The 26,844-nt window shown below is 38.6% G+C and overlaps 1 protein-coding gene across 1 annotated transcript; it reads right to left on the minus strand.

The window, feature by feature from the left end:
- On the minus strand, window positions 1-26,333 carry LOC116738218 (histone-binding protein RBBP4-like). The gene is given in 7 exon segments (XM_032594104.1): window positions 1-323; window positions 326-590; window positions 593-974; window positions 16,810-16,844; window positions 19,797-19,993; window positions 24,115-24,166; window positions 26,271-26,333. Coding segments are annotated over 7 exon segments (1,317 nt in total).
- Between the last annotated feature and the right edge of the window lie 511 nt (window positions 26,334-26,844).

Below are 26,844 nucleotides of genomic sequence, written 5' to 3' on the forward strand. Positions count from 1 at the left end.
CTATGATGCTTGCCCTTCTGGATCCACTTCTTCAGGGTCTGCATCATCATAAATGTACTCTGCCATTTGCCAAACCTGCATGATATTGTCTTCTGATACAGAAAAAATCACCCAAGGTTCATCAGGATTCCAGGAGAAATCAGATATCTTGGCAGCGTGACCGCCATGAATAAACAATTCTGCTGGCCTGTCCTCTGCATCTTCTGGGGATTGTTCCTCTCCAATTTTACTTAAATCCCAGACATTCAGTCTCAGATCGGTGCCACTGGAAGCCAAAATAGTCCCATTGTGAGGCGACCACTGACCTTGGAATATTTCATCCTATGTGATTCAAAGGAATGCAACTTAAGTTTCAGATTTCTTAGATCCCACAAGGCAACAGTCTTGTTGGCTGATCCTGTGGCAAGAATGCAGTCACTGTAAGGACTGAAAGACAGGCAGTTCACTTCGGCAGCGTGAGCATCAACTGAGTGACGTGGTTTAGAAGTACTGTTTGAACGAGTATCCCAGATCGTAAGTTTCTGATCATGAGCAACTGACCCAAACAGAGACTCATGGAGCAGATGCCAAGAAACATCTTCTGCTACTGCATACTATTACTATGCCCTGTAAAGATGGTCTTCGCATCCACAACTTCTTTTGGAACAGCACTGACGTCCCAGAGGCAGATGGTAAGTTCATCTGAAGCACTAAGTAAGTGTCCACTGAGACTTGGGTTCCAAAAGAGCCCATAGCCTTCCTTCTGATGTCCACGGAGATGCAAGTCTGGGTTGCACTCTCCAGAAGGGTCTGCTATGGAAGGATGTTTTGTATGGTCAAAACCAAGAATATCGCTGAATGCAGTCTTTGTCACAATGATACAAGGGTTCTGGGGAATATAGTGTACCCTGTCTACTTCTCCTTCCTGGTTGATCTTGATTTCTATTTCAATTTTTCCACTAACTGAACCCAAACCTCCAAATTCTCCTTTCTCACTGTCATAGTAGGAAGCATCATGGTTAGGGAGATGCACCCTGGCTATCACAAGGTGGTTTTGCTCATCTGACATGTGTGTTCCTAGGACAAGTCGATGAGTGCTGAAGTCTTTCCCTTCTGGTCTGGTTACATCTGGAAGTCACTGTGCAGTTAGGCTAGGCCACTCCAGAGCATGGGTCGCCCCCAAATCGTAAAGAAAAGGTGTGAGTTTTTTTTCCATACTTTGTACTCTTCGTTGATCACACCTTCTTCCTCTGCCTCATCAAATGCTGCTTCCTTGCCAGCCACAGCGGGCAGGCAAGCCAGGGGGATCCTTGGGTAGAGTATTGCGGGAGGGACGGGGAGGCTACAGGCCACAATTTCATATTCTTAAGCCTCTATATCCACTTCTTGGTATTATCCTACCATCATCATGTAGGATGTGGTTTGCTATCTTTTGTTTGTTTTTTCCCTTAAGTACGTGAAGAGCATATTAGGCTGCTGAGATCCAAATTATCAAAAAGGAAAACATAAACCAAAACACAGACCTATGTTAATAGGTATCAGTAGTTGCTAAATTGGCATATAATACATCATACTTGTACTTTTGGACATTTCTTTCCTTTTATTTCAAGCCAATTTTTTATAACCTAAATCTATCCTTTTGTTTCCAAACACAATAATTGAACTTAACCATGCAACTTAATGTTGTTAATTGTATCTCTCATAATTATGAGAGGGGCTAATAGAAGGGGCCCATTCACAGAGGGCTTTGTATGTCCTGATAAAATATTGGTAACAGGGAGCCATTTAGAACTTTATGTATGCTTGAAATAAATACTTTTCCCAAATGGTCTGTCCTAAGAAGAATACCTCCCTAAAGGACTTAGATACTAGCTTTCCTAAATGAGTAGCAAATCAGGTGCTTAGTCTGTACCTGCAAATAGTCAGGTTTTTTCAATATTGTGAAGAGTGTGAAATACTAAGTGAGGCAGCTGGTGATAAAAGGGATATTTTCTCATCAGCCAAAATGTAAGAACTGAGGGTCTTAAAATTACACTTAAACAGGTATACCTTGACCGAAAAACTGTGAGGCCAAATGACATTCTTGGATATTGGCCAAGTAAAAGCAAAATAAAAAGGCCTTCAGAGCTTGTAACTTAGACTTGAGAAGACTTTGGGATAAATGAAGATAGAAATTCCTAGTGTGGATTCTCAGTGCTGGGGCAGGGGGGAGTCAACAGTGGCAATGGTAGAGGTTGAATCTCCCACAAAGTGATCCCAGCAGAGAAGGGGGGGGTGCAGAAACCAAGGCAGTGAGAGAGTAAAGGCTATTTCATTGATCCCACATTTGTTTTGTGACTATTTAAATCTAGACATTTGAGATGGAGGGAAAACATGACATCCCTGAATACACAGAAATTTTAGTCTAATATAAATAAGAGTTGTCGTTCATTAATTAATTAATTAATTAATTAATTCATTCATTCATTCATTCATTCTCTTAAAGTCTTTAACCAAAGACCTGCAGGAACACAGAGGTAACTGGATAATGGGAAAATGAAGGGACATCTCATTAGAGGGTGTTGGAGAGGACTTAGAATAGGAATTGGGCTTAGGTTAGGTGATTGTGAAAAAAATTCAAAGAAGCAGCTCTATATAGAATGCTGTTAAGAATTGAGGTTATTCCATGTTGGGTGCATTAATAATTTTTACCTAGAAAACAAGGAGAACAAAGAGAGGCTAAAGCTATGATTGAAAAAAGAAATATCAATGAATCATATTAGCTAAGATAGAGGATACTGGTCTATTTTTGTGGTTTGGGTAATACCATGTTTTTGCCTTGATTCATCAGGCACCTGTGTGGCCTTGTCTGAGATTAGTGCTGTGTGAGATTATGCCCAATAGAAAAACACCAAGGTTTTTCTCTAAGTTCCAGGCTACCCTGAGCTCTCAGGAGCTATTTTTCTTTCTCATGTCATTTATTCAACAAACATCTATTAAACATCTTAGATGTATACGCCCCTAAAGTTATAAGTATACATTTGATAGGCTCAGTCCTCAAAAAAATAGCTGAGTTTTATAGTTACAGAATATAAATTAGAATTATATGCTGATGAAGTGGCCCCAATGAAGGAATTTTCAGGATGGTAGGGAATATGCCGTGAAGGCTCCACTGAAGAGGTAGCATTTTGCTGAATGTGGAAAGATGCATAACTTTTGAAAGTTTCAGGTAAGAAAGAACGTTGTGGGCAGAAGTAGCAACTGAGAAAGTCCTCATAGATGAGAAGCCCTCTGAGCACCAAGAGAAGTCTGAGAAAGGCCTCATGCATTAGGCTGATGAGTCAACTAACACCTTTTTACTTTCCTTTGACCATAAGGAACTATGGAAGCATTTCATACAAAGGAAATCTATGATCACATTGGTGCTTGTCTGAGTAGTTTGTAGAGTAGAGTTAAAAATATATGTAGAAGGGTATGATTGGAGAACTAAAGATCATACCAAAAGAGCCTAGTACAGAGTCTGGCACGACCTTGGTGTATCCGGATGCTCTCGCCACATGGGTTCACCTCCTGCTCCCAAGGAAGATGTCCACCCTGTGGAAGCAAGTGCTCCCAGAGAGGTGAAACTTCAATCATAGAAGAAAGACTGATTTTTTTTAAGTTTATTTATATCTGAGAGAGAGAGAGAAAGAAAGATGGAGAGACAGAGACAGAGAGAGATGGCGAGAGAGAGAGAGAGAGAGAAAGAGAGAGAGAGAGAGTCCCAAGCAGACTCCACACCATCAGCACAGAGCCTGACGTGGGACTCGAACTCATGAACTGTGAGATCATGACCTGAACCGAAATCAAGAGTCAGGACGCTTAACTGACTGAGCCACCCAGGCATCCCAGAAAGTCTGTTTTTTAAGGAGACAGAAATGATTTAGTATTTTTAGTAATTTTACTTGATTCTGGAGAAGGATAAAACAATTACGAGATCACACGTCAGTGATGAGTATTGTCTGGTTTTAAAAAGCAGTCATTCCTTCATAACTTTTCATTAAGCCACCATTAAATATAAAAATTTAAATATTCTGTCAGCAAAACATTATTAAGTGCTGAAAAGCACCAGCAAAGGAAGACATGGAAACTTCTCAAAAGGTCTAAAATAGGATGGGTTCTAATCTTTCTTGGATAATTTCAGAGGCATCTTGTGTGATGATAAGGAAATGAAGTGGATGACCTCTCAATGTCCTTTACAGACTAGAAATTATCAGATAATGTAGTCTAATAAGTCTTTGCAGTTACCAAAATAGGAAAGGGCTTCTTTTTGATCTCTGTCATTTGCTGTTTTTTTTTTTCTATAGAATTAAGGACTGATTTACTTTTAAGTTAAATTGCATGTGAAATTTTTTAGCAAAAATTTAAGTTTTTTTAAATATAAAGTTTTTAAGCAAAAAGGTTATCTATTATTTTTATTTTTTATGATTTCACAAATAATACATCCTTATTTTGGAAGGACACTGAAAATACAGTAATTTCCAAGGAAGAAAAAATATCACCCATAATTTCATCACCTATATATGGTTCTGTTTAATAATTTGGCATCTACTCATCTATTATATTTAATACAAGACATCACTGCAGGCCACATTCAATTCTTAGCCCTCCCTGGATTCAATTCATCCTCCAATGGCCTTATCTGAATTTCTACTCCTTCAAAAATTATTTTTTTGCTTTCCTTCTCATCACATCTGCTCTCAACTGTCATGACAAATCAGAGTGTCTGTTAGGTGATTTTGCAATTCTGTTCACCACATCCACATTGAAGGACAGTGAATACCTGGGTTGAGGAAAGACAGCATCAGTTGCTTTTTATTTATCAAATTACTTTCTCCTCCCTCAGAGCTTTATGTACCATTAAATGCAGTCCATTGAAAACTGCCCACAAAAATGTTCAAGGAATAAAATGGTACAAACAACTCAGGGAAACCACTTAGCCGTCTGGTATATAAACATCAAGGTTGTAGACAGCTCTCTAAAGATAACGGACATCAAAATAGAGGAAGTCTCCTGTATATAATGCAATACAAACTCACACATTCTACTATATTACATTAGTGGAAGCAAAAATTTCACTCAAGGACTTAATTCTGAAGCAAAAAGATTTAAAATTTTACATTCTTTGTAATTCTTTCAATAAGGAAATTGAAGACAGTGTCAGAAGTAATACAGGTTTTAATTTTAGGCAAGGTAGGTCCAGTATGTACCAGCCGTGATCAGAAAAATTAAAAAACAAAAAAAAACAAAAAAAGTACAATCATGTCTCTGTTAAGTTTTCATCTTTGGCTAACAAAAAGAAACTCAGTTAAAAATGAGACTCTTTGCCACAGCACCTGAGTGGGATCAGACAGGATTTTCGGGAGTAGTCATTTGTTGGGGCAATCTGTTTTCTTCTGCTAAGTGGCCTGCTTCATTTTTTCCCTTTTATTCTTTTATTCAGCATGTTTGGGGGTAATTACTAAGTGTCTTGCATAGTGTTAAATACTTTCCATGGTGGTGAACTCTGAATGCAACATTTCATTTAGTCCTCATTATAAGCTTAAGGTAAGTACAATTATTATATAGATATTATATATGAGTCAATGGATTCCCAGAGATAAACTCATTTGCTTATGTTAGACTGTTAGTGAGTGTCCCCAGGCAGTATGTCATCATAGCCATCATGGTTAATGCCCAAATAGATGGCCCAATCTCATTCTCTTTATCAATATATTTAAAAGGGAATAATATTTGTCACCAGCATCCCATATATATTTATATATATATTTTTTTACCTTTGGGGGGAGATGGATATGTCCATTACCTCAATTGTGCTAGTGGCTTCGCACATATACATCAAAATTTATCAAATTTTAAACCTTAAATAGTTGCAACTCACTGCATTTCGGTTATACCTTACTCATGCTTTAAAAAATAAATAAATTATAGGGGTGCCTGGGTGGCTGAGTCCCTTCAGTGTCCGACTTCGGCTGAGGTCATGAACTTGCGGTTCGTGATTTCGAGCCCCGAGCCCCGCGTCAGGCTCTGTGCTAACAGCTTAGAGCCTGCAGGCTGCTTCCTATTCTGTCTCCCTCTCTCTCTGCCCCTCCCCTCTTGTGCTCTGTATCTCTGTGTCTCTCAAAAATAAACGTTAACATTTTTTAAATAAAAATAAAAAAACAAATAAAATAAATGAATTCTATTTTCCTATATGAAGAGTGAGAGACTGCTCCTTGAAGGGAAATCCAAAGAGCGTCAAGCAGATTGATATGAGTAAGCTAAAGAAAACTTCTTGGAGACAGAAGATGCTAGAGAAGCACAAGGACCAATTCTAATAAGCATAAGCATTCAATCAACATGTTGTTATGATTATTATTAGTAGTAGCAATAGTAATATGGAAATGAGTAGTACGGAGAAAAGTATTTTCCTTTCACTGGGTACCTCCTTCTCTGTCATACTCTGAGGAAGACAGAAAAAGGGGTAGTAGGAAGGGGAACCAGAAGTCTTTACTTTGATCCATGCAATAAACATATACTAATGATCTACTGTTAGATCAGGCTTTTTATTAAATACTGGGGATGTAAGGTATACAAATACAATTCATGTTCCTGTGGAACTCTTTTACAGAGGTAGATATGGAGTTCTTTTATAGAGGTAATGCAGTATACTACAGAACACAAAAGAAAGACCTCAGTCCAGCTAATGGTAAAGTTGAGTTATAGACAGGAACATTTCCTAAAGGCAATGTCTTAAAAACTTAGTAAGGAATGATCTGATTAAGAAGGTGAAAAACTACATTGCTAATAGTGACCAGTGTGTGCTAAGGCACACATTTGAAAGTGCCGACAATTTGGAGAATTTCAAGCATTTCAGTGTGGCTTCAGCATGGGCAGGATGAAATGTTAAGGGAGAAAATCAATAGGGACAAACATGGTTGTAAGTGATCAAACAGAATTCTATATCTAATGTTAAAGCATCTGGATTTTATTATGAATAATGAGATAGGGTAAAAAAATTTAAGACTAGATTTAACTTGTGTGATCCATTTCAGTGACTTCTGCATATATAGAATAAAATATGCATGGTCTTTGAAATTTATGTAATAAACTGTGCAAAAGATATCTATTTTAAAAGAGTTATAACAGAGTAAAACTAGTTTGAAGACAGAAGGTGCTAACATCCTCCTTCTGTGACAGCTATAGGATTTTTGTCTCGCCACAGAAAATCAGCTAAAATGTGAACCATTCTGGGTGTCTGTTATATTGCAATAACTTTTCTTATTATGGGACCAGCATTGACTAGAAATTATTAGTATCTTAGAAATATGAAATCATAAAACGTCAGATCTGAAAAAATTCTGAAACCACCTAGCCAAATTCCATTTATAGATAAGAAAACTTAGGGTCAGTGAGAAATGAATTCCCCAGTGTTGCATAATCAGAAATTGAGACAGCAAACAGTACAACACACAACCGCCACTGCCTGGTCCTGATCTCCTTAATGCTCACCAGGCTGCCTCACCTGCTACGTTTTCAGCACCTATTACTGATAGTTGATGGAAAAATATTATTGATCATTTGAAGATTAGCATCTGTAACGACCAGCATATAAAAATCATATGAATATACACCTGAAATTAAAGTAACACTGTGTGCCAAATATTTTTCAATTAAAAAAAAACACATTAAGTTGTAGAACAAACAAACAAACAAACACATGAAGGTATTTTAAACAAGCAAGACTGTTGGGCAAGAATTTATGGCAGGTTTTCCAAAGTTCCTTGTCACATGGTTGCAACAAAACTTACACATGAACATTTTTCAAATCGGTGACAAGTTGAGGTATTCAAAAATGCGCATAGGCTTCTGGCTCAAGATGACAGACATCTTTTCTTCTTCCCCAAAGTTTATTAAAGAGATAGCAAAGAAATCACAATAACAAAATAACAACAACTACAACAACAATGTTTAGAACAATTATTATGCAAAGGGGATTTTCTAAGGAGGTTTTCTAAAGAGGATGACAAATAAAAATTCAAATTATACAGGCTTGATTTTTACACCCTCCCCTAAAAATAAAGACTATCCTAATTAGGGGTATTTAGGCTCTGGGTACATAACCCTTTGATTTCCTCACTAATTAATTAAAGACAGCTGTGGCCTTAAACTGAGCACTTGTCTCTATTGTCAAAATATTTTAATCCAAGAAAGCTAATGACAACCCATTTTCCTTTAAACAAATAAGCACTAACTCAGTGACAGAATCTTAACATTTTAAAGAATCTTAAAGATGGTATCTCCAGTCAACGTACCTTCAGATGTGGAAATAGGACACAAAGACATAGATCTAAGTATTTGAACTCAGAGTCCTGTGTCTTCAATGACAGGGCTGAAGGGCTGCCTGTGTTCCCCATTTCTGTGAATACTGCCACTTGACCTAGTTCCTTGACAACTCTCTTCCTGACTCTTCTTAGAACATATATCAGCAAGTTCTTTGAAATTTATGTTTGAACTAGATTTCAAACCTGCTTGCTTTTCCCCTTTTTAATTACATCCACACTAGTCATAATTCAATAATTATTTATCATGTTTCCGCAGTGTGCCACGTACATTTGCACATGCTGGTGTGAGACAGTCCCAACACTCAACAAGCTTACATTAGATTTGCAGTAATAATATGAAAAAAAAAAAAAAAACACTAAAAAAATCAGGTAACAGAGTGATATGTGATACAAATAAAATCCCAGTTTAGATCATCAGTTTTTCAGTAAATCCTAGGGGCTACCTTTCTTTTACACTCCAAGAGTGCCACGCATGGCCCAGGTCACATTACCTACTCTGCTTTGTCATTATGGTTTCTTGTGGTCATTCCCAAGTGAGACAGAGGTGGAGACATGCAAAGGGATATACAGTTATCTGCAGATTCCACTTCTGAATGGACCTTATAAGGAGCTCTGCAGAAACACTTGCCAGTGAAACAACTACAACTAGTGAATATTATAAAACAAAACAAAAAATCAACCTTTAAAAAATTTAATGTTTATTTATTTTTGAGAGAGAGAGAGAGACAGAGACAGAGAGAAAGCGTGAGCAGGGTAGGGGCAGAGATAGAGGGGGATAGAGGATCTGAAGCTGGCTCTGTGCCCACAGCAGAGTCTGATGTCTGGTTTGAACTCAGGAACCATGAGGTCATGACCTGAGCCGAGGTCAAGAGTCTCACGCTAAACCAACTAAGACCCCAGACACCCCAAAATCAACCTTTTAAAGTCTCTGAAAACTGCCCTCAGGACATACAGGAAATAAAACATTTATTCAAGAAAATCTAAATCTCAATAAAAATTGCATGATGACTCTCTTGCTCTCTCCCTCCTCCCAATCCCCAGCTGAGCAGGGGAGAGCTCCACTCTGAGTGGGTGAGACCAAAAAGACTAATCCCTCTCCCCCAAACTCCCAGCTACGTTTCACAGAGGCTAAATTCCAGGCAAGTGCAGCCCAGAGGTTGAGAATCCCTTCCACACTAAGTCTCAATTTGTAAGGTGAAGGCTTTCCCTCAAGTGTGCAGAACATTGCTGAAAAATCACCCATACCCTACAGATATCTAGGGAAAATGTAATGCCTTTCCTTCTTCATTGACTATAGTGACCACACCTATTCCCTATACTTTCAGACTTTATCATTATACCAGAACCAAGAGAGGCACTCAAATGCTTGTTGAAAAAGAGAATTAAATAAAAACTCTCTCTTTTATTTCTAGTTACATAATCTTATCCATCAATATTGGGTTAAATAGTTTCCCTCCTCGATTCAGGTCCTTCCCAGAATCTCAGAATGTGACCTTATTTGGAAATAATGTCATCACAGATGTAATTAGTTAAGATGAGCTCATACTGGAGTAGGGTAGGCCCTTAACCCAATATGACTGGCATCCTCACAAGAAGAGAAGAAAAAGAGACACAGGTTGGGACGGAAATTGAAGTCATGATGCCAAAAGCCAAGGAACACCAAGGAATGCCAGCAATCACTAGAAGGCAGGAGAGAGGCAAGGGGCAGATTCTACCTCTGAGCCCCCACGAAGGAACCAACTTTGCCAACAAATTTTGGACTTTTAGCCTGAATTGTGAGGGAATACATTACTATTGTTTTTAGCCTCTAGGTTTATGGTATTTTTTTATAGCAGCCCTAGGAAGCATACACCATCTTTTTGGATTCAGCTCAAATGCTATCTCCTACTTAACTCTTCCTTGATTCCATCTGGACTGAGTGCTTCTGAAGGAAAAGATACAACTTGTTCGTATTTGTACCCTTACTGTCTAACATACAATAGGAGATTTAGTGCCGCCTTTTGAAAAGATGAAGTTTCTTCCCTCTGGAAGCAATCTTTTCCTCTTCTGAATGCTCACAACACTTAATAAAGGAAGACAGAAAGAAGCTGATTCACGTTAGTGTCAGGACAAAATAGTGACCGTGGTGAAAAGATGTAGAACAACAACTGCAGTCCATAATAGATAACCCATAATATAGACTGAATTGATAGAAATGTGAAAGGCAGCAAATTGTTACACAGTGTTTTTCATGATTCCTAGGATCCTTAGTATTTTTCCAAGAAACACTTTTTCGTCCAGGAACTCCTGAGACCCACGGTGAAATGGAGAAGATTTCTCTCTAAGAGAACATTCCCACTGGTGCAGACAGGAAGGATAAGGTAGGCATTAATTTGGGGTTGTTCTCTCTTAGGAGATACCCAGCTTAGGCTTATGATCATTCTAACATTCTATACCTGGAAGTGAAAACAACAGAAAGAGCTTTGACACTTGTGGCGGGGGTCCCTTTCTTCTAGTCATGGAGAAGAGTGGTGTAAAATACTAGGTGAGAGCAGAAAGCCTGACATTTTATTTGCATTTTCAGGAAACATCCAAGGGACTAAGAAAAAAAAATAACCTCTCATTTTTACTGTTCAATTTGTAACAAAATACAATCATAGAAAATCTTATTTCTTTCCCTGGATTTTCTGTTTCAGTTTGCAGCTCCCTGGCAAGCTTATTATGACGATATAGACCCAGAGAATGGCTGACATTCTCCTGAAAAATACAAACCTTAATGATACATTTTATGGTATATGATTTGAGATGCTCATCCTTGAGTGTGCATAATGCTCTGAATCATCATTGTTTTGGCATCAAGATATGATTGATATTAGATGTTATACCTAGTATTTTGTCACCTTCTAAGAGGCAACTTTTAAAATTGGATTCTTTTGCACATTTACCAACTGCATGATATTATCTCTGGAGGAATGAATATTTGGATAATTGGGAACTCTAAAACGTTGATGTAGGGATTTATGATTTGGATAAAATTACCTTCTGCAACATGAATTTTTGAGAGACTGGAAAAATTCTTACATCCTAAAAAGACTCAGAACTTATGAAGTGTATCAAGATATATTCAGATTTATACTGAGGCTTTATTGCATTTTTCATTTAACAGATTTGTGCCTCCTTTGATCTTTGATCCCAAAAGACTCAACCCAGCACACTACCATATCATATGAAACATGTGTATTTTCATGCTCAATGAAATGCAACTTTTAAACACTCAACACTGTTTTACAAAATGTCTCATGTGAACTTAAGATTTTCATACAAGACAACTTCGAAAATAATCACTACAATTTCAAATAACATTATCGCTTCATGTTTATTACAGTGCTTACTATTTCACCATTCTTATCTTCACCTGTGATCATAGCTCAGGGCACCCACCAGAAAAATAGATGGGTTCAACCTTTAATTACCATAATTTATTCTTTATCATTGTATTTTATCAGTAAATATGTCCTTATCAGACTTTTGATACTTTTTCACGGTATTTTTTCATGATCCAGATCATATTGCTGAGTTCAAAGTAGATCTAGGTATAAGGCAAAAGGTTAGAAATCCCATACTGAAGCTTATATTGCCAATAATGACATCCTTTCCCCTTTTCTTTCACCATTGCCAGATATTGATTGAGCTCATTTTATGTGTAAGGCATTACTTTCTAAATACTGAATACAATTCAAATGAGAAAGTCATAAAACCTGAAACCAAAAAGTTTAAAACAACACCTTGCTTTATAAAGCAATGTGTATTTAAGTTAGATTCAAGTAATAACTGCAAAAGGAAATCAGAGGTGAGATGCTTTTGTGGATTAGGAAAGTCTACTGCTAAATAGGTATGGGGTTGAAGTTCATCTTGACTGTGATTTTGGAACCAAATATATAGACTTCTTGGGGGACCAAGGATTCTGATCTTTGAGCTTCTGATATTTGACTTAATTTTTCTGAAATGGCTTATAAAAGTATAAAAATTGTTATCTATGTCATGATGAAAAAATGTAAGAGACTCCTTGGCCCTAGAAAATCTTATACAAATGGTTATATGCAATAATGAGGAACACAGGTAAATTAGCTGCAGGAAACTCCAAAAGGAAACAAACAAACATGGAGATGAGACATAGCAATCACTTTCATACTTCCCTATTTTCCATTAGTGGTTTTTCACCCCCTCCGGTCTCTCTTTTCCAAAGCTTAGTATTCTGTGCCATACTGTTACATACATTTCAAGACTGAAGTACACTTAGATAATATATATGTGAGCAGTTTTCTCTTGCACCCAAAGGCCCAGGAGAGGCATCCTGAAGCTGCCCCTTGCAGCTGAGCTGCAGCAGCTGGGAGAAGCAGAGCTCCCGGCTTCTCCTCACTCCTCCTCACAGGGCTACAGCCAGAGAATCTCAGCTCTTGCCTGATTTTTGTTGGTTTTTAAAGCTGGACTTCTGTATATCTTTTTTAACAACAACAACAACAACAACAACAACAACAACAACAAAAAGGATTTGAAAAGAAATGTTTAACTATTGATCTATTTTAATGCTCTCATTTTAAACATGAGAAATATGAACATTTATAGAGATTAGGAGTTCCACAAGGTTGCAGCTAAGAATTTGAAAGGAAAATTAGGAAGGAATTAAACTTAATTTTCACAGTAGAAAAATCATTTTGCATAGCCCCCATTAGTCTTATCTTTTATTTCTCTTTCTCATGAATCCAGACCATCTGAAGGACAGAAATTGTCTTCTAACTTTGCAGCTCAATGCTCATAAGTACAATTACACATGTATGTACAAGTCTCCAAAAATGGGCCAGTGTTAAGAAAACCCAGCTAAGGGGTGCCTGGGTGACTCAGTCGGTTGAGGGTCTGGCTCTCAGTTTAGGCTTATGTTATGATCTCCCAGTTCATGAGTTCAAGCCCCATATCAGGCTGTGTGCTGACAGTGTGGAGCCTGCCTGGGATTCTCTTTCACTCCCTCTCTGCCCCGCCCCAATCTCTCGCTTGCACGCTCTCAAAATAAATAAATAAACTTTTAAAAAACTAACTGAAACAAGTACCAAATAGTTAAGTGCCAATAGTTTGGTACCAATAGTTAATTACCAAAATTAGAATCACTAGTAGTAATAATGGTAATGGGAGAAGTTGTAAATTTCTAGGAGTAAAAGAAGGTGGATAGAATTGATATAAATTGATATAATCAGCTATTTAGTTATTACACAAGTTAATGTTTTTAGGAAACAAATTCAAAATAAACGAATTTCAAGATAAATCTTGTGAAGACACTTATTAGTGTTCTGGTAAGTTTACATCATGAGAAAAAAATATAAAGTCGTTTTAATACTTTGTGTCTGACACCCTATAGAGTTCTGTTTATCAGTAATTGGAATATTCAAGTTAGTTAAATGTAGTCCATCTTGCATATTATCTTACATTTCAGAGGTGCAAGATTCTCACAGAGAAACATATTTCCAGTCTGTTGGTATTCGATATAAATGTAGTCCAAGTCAAATATGAAAAGGCAACATCACTATAGAAAACTATAATAACATCAAGAAAAACCCTGAATCAAAAGATACCCTTCATTATTTCACAAATGATGTCATTTAGTATGGCACAAATTTGCAGGCCAACCAACCAACCTATTGGGAGGCACAGAGTAGCCTGTAACCTAACATAACAGAATGACTATGTCCTTTGTAGTTAGATGGACTGAATTGCAAATTTAAGCTCTGAAAGACATCTTTTTGAATATGCATTTCCTTGATTGTTTAATAGAGAGAGCAATACCTATAACGATAAGGGGATAATTAAATGTAATCATGAAATATGCAAATCTCATAACCAGGTTCTTGTCACAAGGTACCGTAAACTAATATTCAATCCAACTATACGTTAATAGTTAAGTACCAAAATTACAATCAATAGGAGTAATAATGGTAATGGGATAAATTATAAATTTCTAGGAGTAAGTAAATTTCTAGTAAAGTTCTTGTCACAAGGTACCATAAACTAATATTCAATCCAACTATACGTTAATAGTTAAGTACCAAAATTACAATCAATAGGAGTAATAATGGTAATGGGATAAATTGTAAATTTCTAGGAGTAAGAGAAGACAGATAGAAGCAATACCATATAATCTCTTCTCCCTCTCAGACTTCTACAAAAAGATTTAAAAAAAAAGAATTTATAAAATGGCATAAACTGTGACAAGGAAAATGAGAAAAAACGTGACCCATGGGCAGGAAATTTCAACAATTACTGGATCATGGAAAGGACATGAAGACACATCTAGGGACGCAGCCTCAAACTTGGCCATGTGCACTGGGCTCTATATAGCCAAAGAGGTTGCTCGCCTGTTGCAGAGCTTGACATTTCGAATGTGACGTTTAGAATTCACATTTAGAAATCGGGCTAAAATGTGGGCTGTTATGAGCATCATGGGTCTAATAGAACACAAGTAGGTGGGAACAGTTCATTCCCAGTGAGCACACAGAACGCTCCTGGCAGTGTGGTATCTATGTCCAGACAAAATGTCCTTCTGCACAGACAGATATTTAACATCTGGGGCAAAAAAAGACCCCTGAGGAGAGCTCTACCTAACCTGACATTAAGAGCTTTTCCAGGACCACAGCCTGCCTATCAACAGCCTATCTATGAAGAGTGAGCAACCTTGCTTTTGTTCCACACACACAACAGTCCAAAGTAAAGGACCCACAGACCTTTCAAGAAATTTGAAAGGCTCTGATATGAAATAGAATGAAGGAAAAGGAACTTAAAAAAAATAGCTTCAGAAAAATGTATGCATTTTATATGGAGAGAGAAACAGGATCTTGTGAAACAGAAAAATCACAGAACTAGACATTAAAAGTAGCATTAAAAATAGAACATATAATAAACGAGACAGAAGACTAAGGTCAAGAAATATCTCTGAGCATAGAACAAAAGATTATATAGAAAATGAGAAAAGAGATAAGAAACAAGAGGACCAGATGAGAAACCAATAAAAGTTCCAGAAAGGGAGAATAGAAAAAAAATGATGAGGAAGAAAATCAGTAAAGAAACAATTTGAGAAAATTTTCCACACCAGGAAGGCTATAGGGCATTCAAATGAAACTTAGAGAAAGAGTACCACACAAGACGTATGAAAATAAAATCAGAAATCTGGATGTATCAATTTTAAATTGCAGATTGTGGAGGATAAAGTGAAGGCCCTAAAAGTGTCCAAAAGCAATGAAAAAAAGCAGTTCAGTCACAAAGGTATGAAATATAGAGTGGCCTCAGCCTTTTTCTTAGCAACAATGAATGTAAGAAGACAATGAAAAAATACCTTTGGAATTATGAGGGAAAGAGATTTTTCAACCTAGACTACAATACTTTGGAAGACTACTATAAAGTGAGAAGACAGAATAAAGACATTTTCATCATGAAAAGACTCAAAGAATTACCTTCACTCACACTTAGGAAATTATTCAAGGATATATTTTAGCAAGGTAAGAAATGTATCTAATTAAAAGGAATACATAGACTCCAGAGAGAAAGAAAAGTAAATCTTATGATGAGAGTTCCAGCCAGGAAGCTTCTATTAGAGCAGAAGAAAAAGTTTGGGAGGGATTTCTCTTGAAAAAAGGCGATTCTATGAATGGGAATGTCAAACATTTTCAGGAGATAAAGGACAGAAGTTTAAGCACATTGCTAGAAGGTGCAGACCAACATAGAACTATGAATTTAAAACAAACAAAACAACAACAGAACCCACTTGGTAGGAAAGAGAGGAAGGCCCTGCATAGGAAGGTCACATATTAACATGTGAACTATTTCCTCATCGGAAGTAAACAGCATCTAACTCTGATTTGTAAAGTAAGAGCAATAATTATTTTGTGATGTGAAAGAAAATGCCATAAAGTTAAGCCTAAAACAAAGAGAGAGTCATTATGTCCACAAGTGGGGAATGGGGAAGGAGGGATGGTCACTGTTGCCTTTCATTGTTGTCTTATTTGAGAATTAGTTTGATAAAATAAACAATACATTTAAATAGGCATTTAATGTCTTCAAGATAGAGTTTTCCCATAAGTGGACATTGAGATGTGTTTTCATGTGCAAATAATTTATACTGACATCTTCCTGGGAGAAACCAGGAACACAGTCGTCTGACAAGGACAAGGAAGGCAAAGAGGTAAAGAGGTGGTTTCAGCAAGTCTCAGCCTCAGGTTGATCCCCTAACATCTGGTCCTGACTGTAGGCAAGGGAGCTGGGCTTTTCCACTCTGCTCCAGCTTCCAGTCTAGCTCTGCTAAGGGCTCTGCTGCCGGCAGATGAGAGCAACTCAATCTTCACATATTTTCATTTCTGGTAATGCAAGCAAAGTAGCCCTTACATAGTCACTGAAGAAGGGCAGGTGGGGGCCTTTAGAAACACAAGAACAAAAAGAACTGGGGGAGTGTCACACAGAAAGGGAAAACAGATCTGAAGAGATCTGGGCGAAACACAGTGTCCACTACAGAATGTAGTTCAAGATCATTGGATTTAATAGTCCAGCCCATGTTAGTAGGTCTAAAACTAAAATACTCTTAGCTGCTTTTAGTTCTAATGGGTCATCCTCCCATCTTCCCCAAACATATTTTAATAAATCTCTATTGAGCTCCTATATCCCCTGTCCTCAAACAGCAAAATCCATTAAATCACACAAAATTTATTGTTATCATAAAGAAATATGCTGTGAGAAAAGCACTGGACCTGTTTCATACCATTAGGAGGTGGTTTGGTGGGGAGGGGTGGGATAGTGTTCCAAGGAACATTTCTAAGGGGAGTTGATGCTGGTGTTGAAGTACGAATGTCTTAGCTAAGCAAATAAGTGAGAAAGGTCTTTCCAAGGAGAAGTCACAGATGTGAGCCATATGCAGAGGGGGAGATCTGACTGAGCTTGGCACGATTTGGGAACTGCAAGTACTTCAGTGTGCAAGTACACATCCACTTATCAGCTTCTTTTAACAGGCTATTTGCTAATGGCAAAAAGTTAGACATGATCATGAAAGTGGATGCGGTAAGATCGCCAATGTCTTATTTTCACGTTATATTGACCTTTTGTATGCATTGAAAAGCAATAATATTTTCTAATAAATCACCCCACTGATCAGCTTCAAACCCACAAGCAAGTTACCCTTTAAAATCTCAGCCTACTTCTCATAGAAAACACACACTGTGAAAGCACACTGGTTCACCATACATGGCGGGCTGTACAAGAGATAAGAAAGCACATTCATTCCTGTTATCATTCACCTCTGGTACTTAATTCTTATCAGGGACTTTGTTGCTAATTCTATAACTTTCCCATCCTTGCTACTTATGAACCATTTCACACTGGGCAAGTTGTTTCACCTTTCAGAGACCCATATTTTCCCAGCTATAATATAAGGTTGTATACAGTTAACTTGTAAGGTTATTATGTGGATGAAAAAAAATTAGATCATGTCCACAACATAAATAATGAAGGCCATGACCCCTGCTAGTTGCTAAACAGATTACAGTTTCTTTCACTTTCAGATTATGGACCCTATTTATATACTGTAACTTCTACAAGAAACTATTTCTTGTTTGGGTTCCATGTTCCAGATATACTGGTTGCATTGTGCGCAATACTCATCCTCAGAGGAAAAATCTGAGATAGGTATTATCATTCCTCCATTTTACACATAAGAAATTTTAGGAATAAAGAGATGAAGTAACTTTCCTCAAGTCACAGGCTACGTGGACAAAACCCGGGTTCAACCTAGCTGATTCTGACGAAAAACTTGAGTCTGTTCCACTACAACAGAGCTATTTTAGCACCTGAGGTAACTCAGGATCAGCCATGAGTAATGCCTGGATGTGAACATTTGTTTTCAGTGTTCTTGAGAAGTATTTTCACAAGATCAGAGAAAAACAAAACATTGTATTTGAGCGCTGGCGATGCTGCCTATACTGGCTCACAAAGGTGGTCCTTTCGTATTTGTATTGGGTAGCCAGAGTAGGTAAACAGACACTGGACAATCAGAATGAGCATAATGCCTCTATGCTGATGCACAGTGAGTCACCCAAAGCTGTAAAAGTTAGAAGGAGGATTATACAGTAATGTAAATTTGCTTGCGTGCTAAACCAAGGGACAAGATCTGAATGTGTGGCACTCTAAAAGGAATTGAAATTTCTGGGGGTCAGGATTATTTTATACTGATTTAGACATGCTTGTGGAAATTAAAAAAAAAAGAAAAGGAAAAAAAAAGGTTTTAGTGGTATGTTAGTTGGGTCCTACAGAAGCTGACACTGAAATGCAGGCAGGAGGGCAACAGGCTTGCAGAGAAGTAACATCTATGAAAGCAAAAGGGAGGAAAGATGAGGCAGGGTCTGTCAAGAAAGTGTGAATATAAATGCCCATGGGGGCTACGGAAGGATATCAGAGTAATCCTACAGTGAGCAGAAACTGCTCTCTCCTTCTGTCAGTCTTGTCCAGTCACTGGCTGAGGCCACCCCAAAGAGAACATGAACTTAACTCAAAGCTGAGGCACACCTGAAAAAGTGAACTGAAGGAAGCTGCCAGCTAACATCACTTCTCACACTGGGCAACGAGCCCTTCCTTGAAGGAGAATTTCAGAGTTACATCTCTTTGTATCTGTCACAACCCATACTTTGTACCCTGTGGATTCACTGTTCCATATACATCTGGAAAACGCATGCTTGTGGGGGTAGAATTTAAAACAGGAAGGTAGAGGCTGGAATTCTCTCTCTCTTTCCCACTCCCATCCCAGGGCTGCAAGTGGTACTCATCCATCTATTTCTTCCTTCATCTTTTCAAATCCCCACTCGACTGTCACCTCTACTGGTCTCAGTGGGCAGTTTACCTTAGGTTGTATCCCAAACTCTTTCTTGAGGGATGTGAGTTCCTGGCAAACATAGGCTTCTCAGGCCAGTGTCCTGCACTTACTCATTCACAGTTACAATCGGGCAAGAAAGGAACCCAACTGGATACCAATATTTCACATATTCCTAACAGCTGCTCTAGCTCCTCCTGCTGATGAGTTTCAGTGGTCTGCTAAGACAGTGACTCCTTTTCTGGTCTGCTGGTCCCTGGATACAGGGGTTCAAAGCACCAGGTGGTAGTCAGAGGTTTTAGTTCAATAGGATGTTTACTGTGTCTATTGGCAAGAGTGTATACTCCCCCTGTAGGCCAGGATCTCTAATCCTGCAGAGCCGAGAGTGGAGGGAATGAGAAGCACAGAGTCTCCTTGGGGCGTCATTAGAATTGGGAATAATAGCAATTGGAACCATTTCTGCTTCTGCCCTGATTCCCAGACCTATGCATTCTTGCTACTAGAGACACAATGCCACAGACATGTCTCTAATTTCTAGAAGATGGTATTCTAGGCTCACAGAAGACTGCCACCCAGCTGGCACTTAATTAGTGCCTTCAAAGCACCATTATGATGCTATATTCGGTAGCTGCTTCCAACTGGTATGTATGAGACAATGAGCGGATCCCAAGCTCACGGCCCACGCCTGCTCCTTCGTTGCTATGAAGTGGGACCAACCAGAGGCAGTCATCTGATGGCACATCGTTTAATAAGGCATTTTGTGTACTCAGTTGATAGTGGCCCTCTGGTAGATAATACTCTGCTGGTATTCATATGTGAAAGAAAAACCTTCACACTGCATGCCTACTCCCATAGGCCCATCCGAATGTCTCTACCCCAGACCGCTTTGTCCTTGATCTTCTACTTTCTATTCTAAGCCCCTGACAGCTGACCAGTCCATCTGTAATTTTGCATGAGTCTGTATATATTCCTTTTTGTTTTTTTAGTTTATTTGTTTATTCTGAGAGACAGGATGCAAGGGGGGGGTGCAGAAAGAGAGGGAGACTGAGAATCCCAAGCAGGCTCTATGTTATCAGCACAGAGCATGACACAGGGCTTGAAATCAGGACCTGAACCAAGATCAAGAGTCAGACTTTTAACTGAACAGAAAGTGGATGCCCAGGTGTAGCACCTAAGGTTCTTCCCTTTGGAAAGATATTCTCTTGCCACTGTCAGTCAAGGCCATTTCTGATGTACTACAACTCAAAAGCTGAGGTGGACCTAGCGATGACAGTAGCTGAAGGCTGGTTGCCACCTACTCTGAACTGGACAGTGAGCCTTGTCTTGAAGGGGTGTGTATCTTCATGTCTATCACAAGTGGACTTATTTATTCTGATAGACTTGGCATTTCTTCTTCATTCTTTTGGTGACAAGGTCTCTCTTCCCTTTAATGAAGAGCCTTTCAGGCAAGTCCTGGTAAGCCTGCTCTTCTGATCCGTGGCTACAGATGAACATGCAGTAAACTGGGTCAATCATACTGTCCCCAGAGAATTGGAAACTGGAGTCATGAGAAAAAGAGAAGAAACATTAGCCCTTGGCTAATTTTGTTGTCCATTTTTTTTTCTGCTGCAGATCCTATAGTTGTACACTGGCCCCTGTCCTTCTGAAAGTCCTAATGTTCCATAATTCTATAAGCTACCCCAATATCTTTGCAACACATTCCTTTGCTGTTTCATAAGTTAATCAGAGTTAATTTCCATTGCTTGCTAGAAAATGCTTGACTTACATGGGACTCTAATAGATTATACAACTGGATCTGAAACTCTAGGAAAAAGCACATTTTTGCAAACTGAAAAAGATGTTTCATTCTGGTCTGATGCAAAGCTATGAATGTACAGCTTGGTGAGCAGATGGTCCCTTTGTGCTAATGAGGAAAAGGAGCCTCTTCAAGTGGCCTTCTTGGTGCTTCCTCTATGCAGGATTCAACCTTGAATGCCTTTGTTTGAGTCAATTCTTCAGACAGTGCCTATCAGATAGCAAGGCCAGAAGGAAAATAACATAGGGCAGAAATATTCTTGAAGTAGAGAAACACAATGCTTTCTGTGGTACACACTTAAGTGTGGCAAAGCTGGACAGTGGCTTGAGCAGAGAAGATGGGGTAGCAAAAATGAAGTCACTTGTTTCCTTGGATATCGTGGAAAAGAGATTACTTCAAAATGAGGAAGCAGGAAAAAGGGCTACATACGAATAAATTTTGCTTTCAGTAAGAGAAAAATAAATTTTATCCAGTTGGCTCTAATTTAGAAGTGCAAAAGCTAACCAAAGTAATTATTCCAATTTCAGCACAAAGAGAACCATTAAAGAGAAGCAGGAGTCCTTTTCAGAAGGACACAACTTTAGCACAAACTTTCAAAGGAATTCATGCCTATTTCTATTTAAAAAGCTTTCTTGAATGCACAACCTTATAAAATTGAAAGCTTTGCACAATTCCTTAGAAGAATCTGTTTGATAAAAGAAAAGCAGCTTGATTTCAAATGTTATGACTGAATATAAAAAGTTCACATGGGAAACCACAGAAGACAATTTTTCATAACGTTAATGGATAATATGGGTGGTAAGTTTCATGCCCCTGAGTGGACGGGAAAGACCTTAAGGTCATCAAATCAGTTTCCTTGCATGAGTCTTGTAGATCTCCACAGAGATAGGATTTTTTACTGATAAGCATAGAGGAAAATACTATGGCCCCCTGGGAGCCACGTCAGGACAGCTCCACAGTGGTGGTCCTTCCTAGCACAGATTATCCTGTGCAATTAAATACTGGAAACAAAGTGGGAGAAAATTAGTGCCCCATGCTGCTTAACATTTAAGGCAATCAATCAAATGTTCAAATTCTGGAAAGGTACTATCTTCTTAGTGGAAAAATACCTTTTATTGGGCACCTACTACAGTTGATACCTGTTGGTCACCTCCACAATTTCTATTGCAGAGTCATATGGTTCCAAGTAGGTAGAATTCACTGCAGTTTCTAGAAATGCAGCAGGTGACGGGGACTAATCCCAACCATGCATCCTACCATGCTGGCCACAATTATAAATTCAGCCTGGTCACCTGACCTAAATTGTTCTCACCTGGTAAATCTGAGAATGTTTGATGGGAATATTTGGGGGGGAAAAATAAAATGACACTCTCTTATTGGACTGTATGAGGCCTAGTACTTCTGTAGTCATATGTGGGCCCCCAAGAAAGTAACCATGAGGAGATGAAAGTCAAGAAAATAGGTAAGTGGACCCAGAGTTCTGTCAGAAACTGCTCTACCTATTAATCCCTTTGAGTTACTTAAGACAATCAAATTATCTTTATATTTTAATTTAGTTTAGGTTTTCTGTATTTGAAAGCAAACCATCCCAACTTACATGGAATTAACACCAGAAAGAGAGTTCTGTAAGAAGGCTGTCCTCAGTTAAGATAGAGAGGAAAGGGGTACAGAACGTGTCTCTACCTCAAGTGAGAAATTGATAGTGATTGTTTTACATTAATGAAACTGTTGTGAAATTGTGGTCTAATGTTTGAACATGGATCTTTTGCTTTGTGAGGCTGCAACATTGGGGAACATGAACCAAATACTCAGGAGAGTGTTGTTTGATTGCCATTTTCAGTAACTTCGGTAAGTTCATTTGTCACAGAGCTAAGCTGCTGTGGAACTGGTCTGTCGGAAAGGAGTGGAAGATCTGCAACTCTGCTAGGAGATGTTTTTCCTGTCCAAAGACTTCAATCCATGTCAACGAGACATCAATATTTTAGAGGATATCAGTACTGAAGAGTTAGATTTTCTACCCCAAACTCTAACATCTCTTCTGGCAGAGACGGTAAAGGTAAAATCTTGGAAAGTTTTAAGACTGGGACACAGGTAAAGCCTGATCCACAAAGCCTCTCCAAACAGCCTTGGTAGAACAATCTCTGTCAAAGGGGACAATCTCTCAGTGTAGAAAGACAGGATATAGCTTGCGACAAAAGGACAATTTACCTTTCTTTTGTTTTCCAGATCCACTTTGGCCAATTCACCCAGAGAGAATTTGAAGTAAGGCTTAAGCATACGAGACTCTTAAAAACTGAGAACTGAGGGTTGATGGGGGGTGGGAGGGAGGGGAGGGTGGGTGATGGGTACTGAGGAGGGCACCTTTTGGGATGAGCACTGGGTGTTGTATGGAAACCAATTTGACAATAAATTTCATATATTGAAAAAAATAAATCACAGAGGAAAGAGGTTGAAAACAAACAAAAAAATGAAGTAAGGCTTAAGGACACAGAAGTACTTAAGAGTGGACAGAAATATTTGGGTTCATTACTAGCCACAAACATTGGCTAGATATGATTCCATGACTTCTAGAACAGGAACTGTATTAGCAAAAGATACAGACTGTGCAAATAAAATGTCTGACTCCATTTTTTGATATTTAACTACAACCACTTTTAAGTCTTTTCCTTCTTTCTTCCCACACATCTGAACAAGCTAATGTCCAGGGATCCCTCCTATGAAGTGACTAAAGATTAAAATCACATAAATCCTCTTCCCATGATGGGAACCCTCACCACAGCTACAACCCCTAGCCTAAATGAATGCCCCAAGCCAGTAGCTTTCCATGCTCTCTCAAGCGATTCATGGGCCAGCTTGGGAAGTCTGCCCTGCTCTCCCCAGAAGAGCCCTATGATATAAGAAATAAACTATTTCATACACTGTAGGTATATGTGTATGTGGCGTCATTAGTCTCAACAATGAAGCCACATTTTGGGTGGGAATCTTTCCTGCCTTTGTAGGATGACCGAACGCACCAGAAACCCAGTGAGGATTTAAGGAAGATGTATTGCCAATGAAATCTCAAGCCTGACTCCCAATGGCTTATGATTGCTCCAGCTGTGGAACAATGTCCTCATCCCTGAACTCACACCACATGGAAATGTGCTGCTTTTTGGTGTTTCCTACTTCGAAAGACAACATCTACAAGAAACAATACATATAACCATGGAGAAGAGATAAATGTGCAGGGCCCATTTATCCTGAAGAACAGAACCAGGATTCAGCCAAAAGACTGAAGGATTCACTTCTCCAAGTCAGGGAGACTTTGTTACTATTTTCCAGAGGACGTTCTATGTGTTATGAGTAAGTGACCACTGTTTCTTGTTTCCAAATGTCCCTTCTCGAACTAGTAATTTTTATTAGAGTCTATATATGGGAGTGCATAAATTTTCATTAACTCTAACTACTGGACTATGAGGAGCTGTATCTGTGCCTGATAAAAAATACTGCACATCATCCAGTGAGCCTAAAACTCGGAATTCAATCATGTAATTGGATATGACTTTTGTTAACTCCTTTTGGAGAGAAAGTGAGTAAAGTTCGGGCTGATAAAATCATATTGGAAAAGGCATGTGTTAAGAAAATGACATAAGTGTTTGTAAGCCAAATAGATTTTTGTGAATAGCTACTGGTTGACTTTCTAACATCCATTCATCCTTCTAACTGACTCCCAAGGAATACTGAAAATCCCTGTAGCTTTGGGCCAGCTGACTCTATCCTCAGTAACTGGAATGATACATCTTCTAAGGCTGTTAAAGACAATTAATCCTAGGGCTCTTCTTACACATTTTATAATAGAGATGTAGTCTTCTTGTGTCGGATGACATGGTGTGCAAATGCCTGCTGCAGCCCTTCCTCTGCCACAAGGAAAACCAGCCTGAGTCTGAAGGAGAAGACAAAGCATTTACAAAAATGGCAGGAAAATGTAGCTGAGGCACTGAGCAAACCTGCCTGACCTCTGAACCTTCTCATTTACATGAACCCATACACCAGCAAATTCCTTTTTTGTTTGATTTACAATTGGTTTTTTGTTTGTCATTTGAAGTAATAAAAATCAGTACGTCGTGGATTGGGAAAAAAGTGATAACACATTGCTTCTCAAAAGAAGGAGACTGCATGTCTTTCTCTTCTATCACATTGTAAAGAAAAATACCATTAAGTGTTCAAAAGGGCCATGATCACCGTTTATTAATTCTAAGAAGAAATTGAAAGAACAAAAAAACCAAGCTCTGAGTCAGACCCAAACATCTACCTTGCAACTAGATATTTTCAATTGCATTTTTTACTGAGTACTTTTATTCAATATAGCTAAATTAGCTTTCTGGTCTTCATCTGAAATCTGCTCCTTTTCTTATGACACCAGTGAATGTCACCACCAATCTTTACTTAAGTGGGTCAGAAGCTACAACCTCATCTGTAGCCCCCCTTATTTCATCCCTCATGTATAATCTGTCCCTGTGGCTTATAGATGTACCTTCCAGATGACTCTCACTTCCTCCCCTCCACTCGGTCCAGCTACAGTTACCTTCCTTCTGACCCACCTTCCAAGGTTAACATTTGCTTCTTCTAACCTCACTCCAGAACAGGCACAGTGACCTTTCCACCACTCAGATCTGCTATGCTATCACTCAGGGTTTAACTCCCTCCAACTCTCTTCTCTTTTCTCTGCAAGTGAAGACAAAGCTACTTAACATAGGGGACCATGGCGTATAATAGAAGGCCTGACTAAAACGCCTTTCAGGTCTCTCTTGTCATGTGGCATCACGGCCTCTGTGCAGAATGCACGTCAGCCACACCAGGCTGCTTGTAGTCTCTAGTACTGACATGTGGCTCCTGTAACATCTCAGTTTCTCATGCTGTGTCTTCTGCCTAGAAGGAGATCCATGACTTTGCTTCCTCTCCTGGAAGAAACCTTTCTTGACCTTACTGACCAGGCTGTATCCCCACCCCCAGTATTTGCTTTAAAGGTATCAGGTACCTCTTGTTCTCAGCCTTTGTTATGATATTATAATTGCACATTTTTTCCACTTAACTACATGATTATTTGATTAATGTATGTGTACTCTAGAAGGTTTTAAACTTTTGAAGGCCAGACACATGTCTGCTTTTGTACAGAATTGCTGAGGTAAAGAGGATGCTCAATAAATATTTTCTGAAGGAATGAATGAAATGAAAACAAAGAATGAAAATATTCCAGGTGATCCTTAACATACATCCATTCCTTGATTAGCTCACAAAAACTAACCCTGTCTACCTCCTTCACCACTTCTTTATAAGTTCTATTACAAACTTTGAACAGAAGTACCATACTGGCTTAATTGTATACATTCAATTCTGTCAACACCAGTATTCAATTGGCTGTAGTCTGGAGGAATAATATATGTTATGTGTGACAGAAGGAAAGCTGCTAATTTAGAATTCAGAAGAGCAAAGTCCTAGCTGTCTTGTTGTATTTCACATTAGCTTACTAGTATCAAAGAAAAATCCAAGCTGGGCAGTAGCTAGAGGTAAAAAAAAAACCAGATATTCCTCAGGAAGTATTCAACAGGGGGAGAGACCTCAGTAAAGAGCTGAGCTAATTCCAAGCACTGCATGGGTGAGTAGGGATTTATAGCCAAGGAGTAGATAAAAAATTACTAAGAGGAAATATTAGGAGTAAAGGGGGATTTCTGGCTAAACTGACTTGACAGAATTCAGCTGAAGCCCAACCAGGATGGTCAGATTATCAGCTGGGGTTTAGTGGAGAATGAGGAATTTGATCAGATATTGAGGGTGAGGGTTCTTTCTGACTGAACATGATTCTTGGTAAAACTAGGTGA

This window comes from Lynx canadensis, chromosome C1, assembly GCF_007474595.2.
Source record: "Lynx canadensis isolate LIC74 chromosome C1, mLynCan4.pri.v2, whole genome shotgun sequence".
In the NCBI taxonomy this organism is placed as follows: Eukaryota; Metazoa; Chordata; class Mammalia; order Carnivora; family Felidae; genus Lynx; species Lynx canadensis.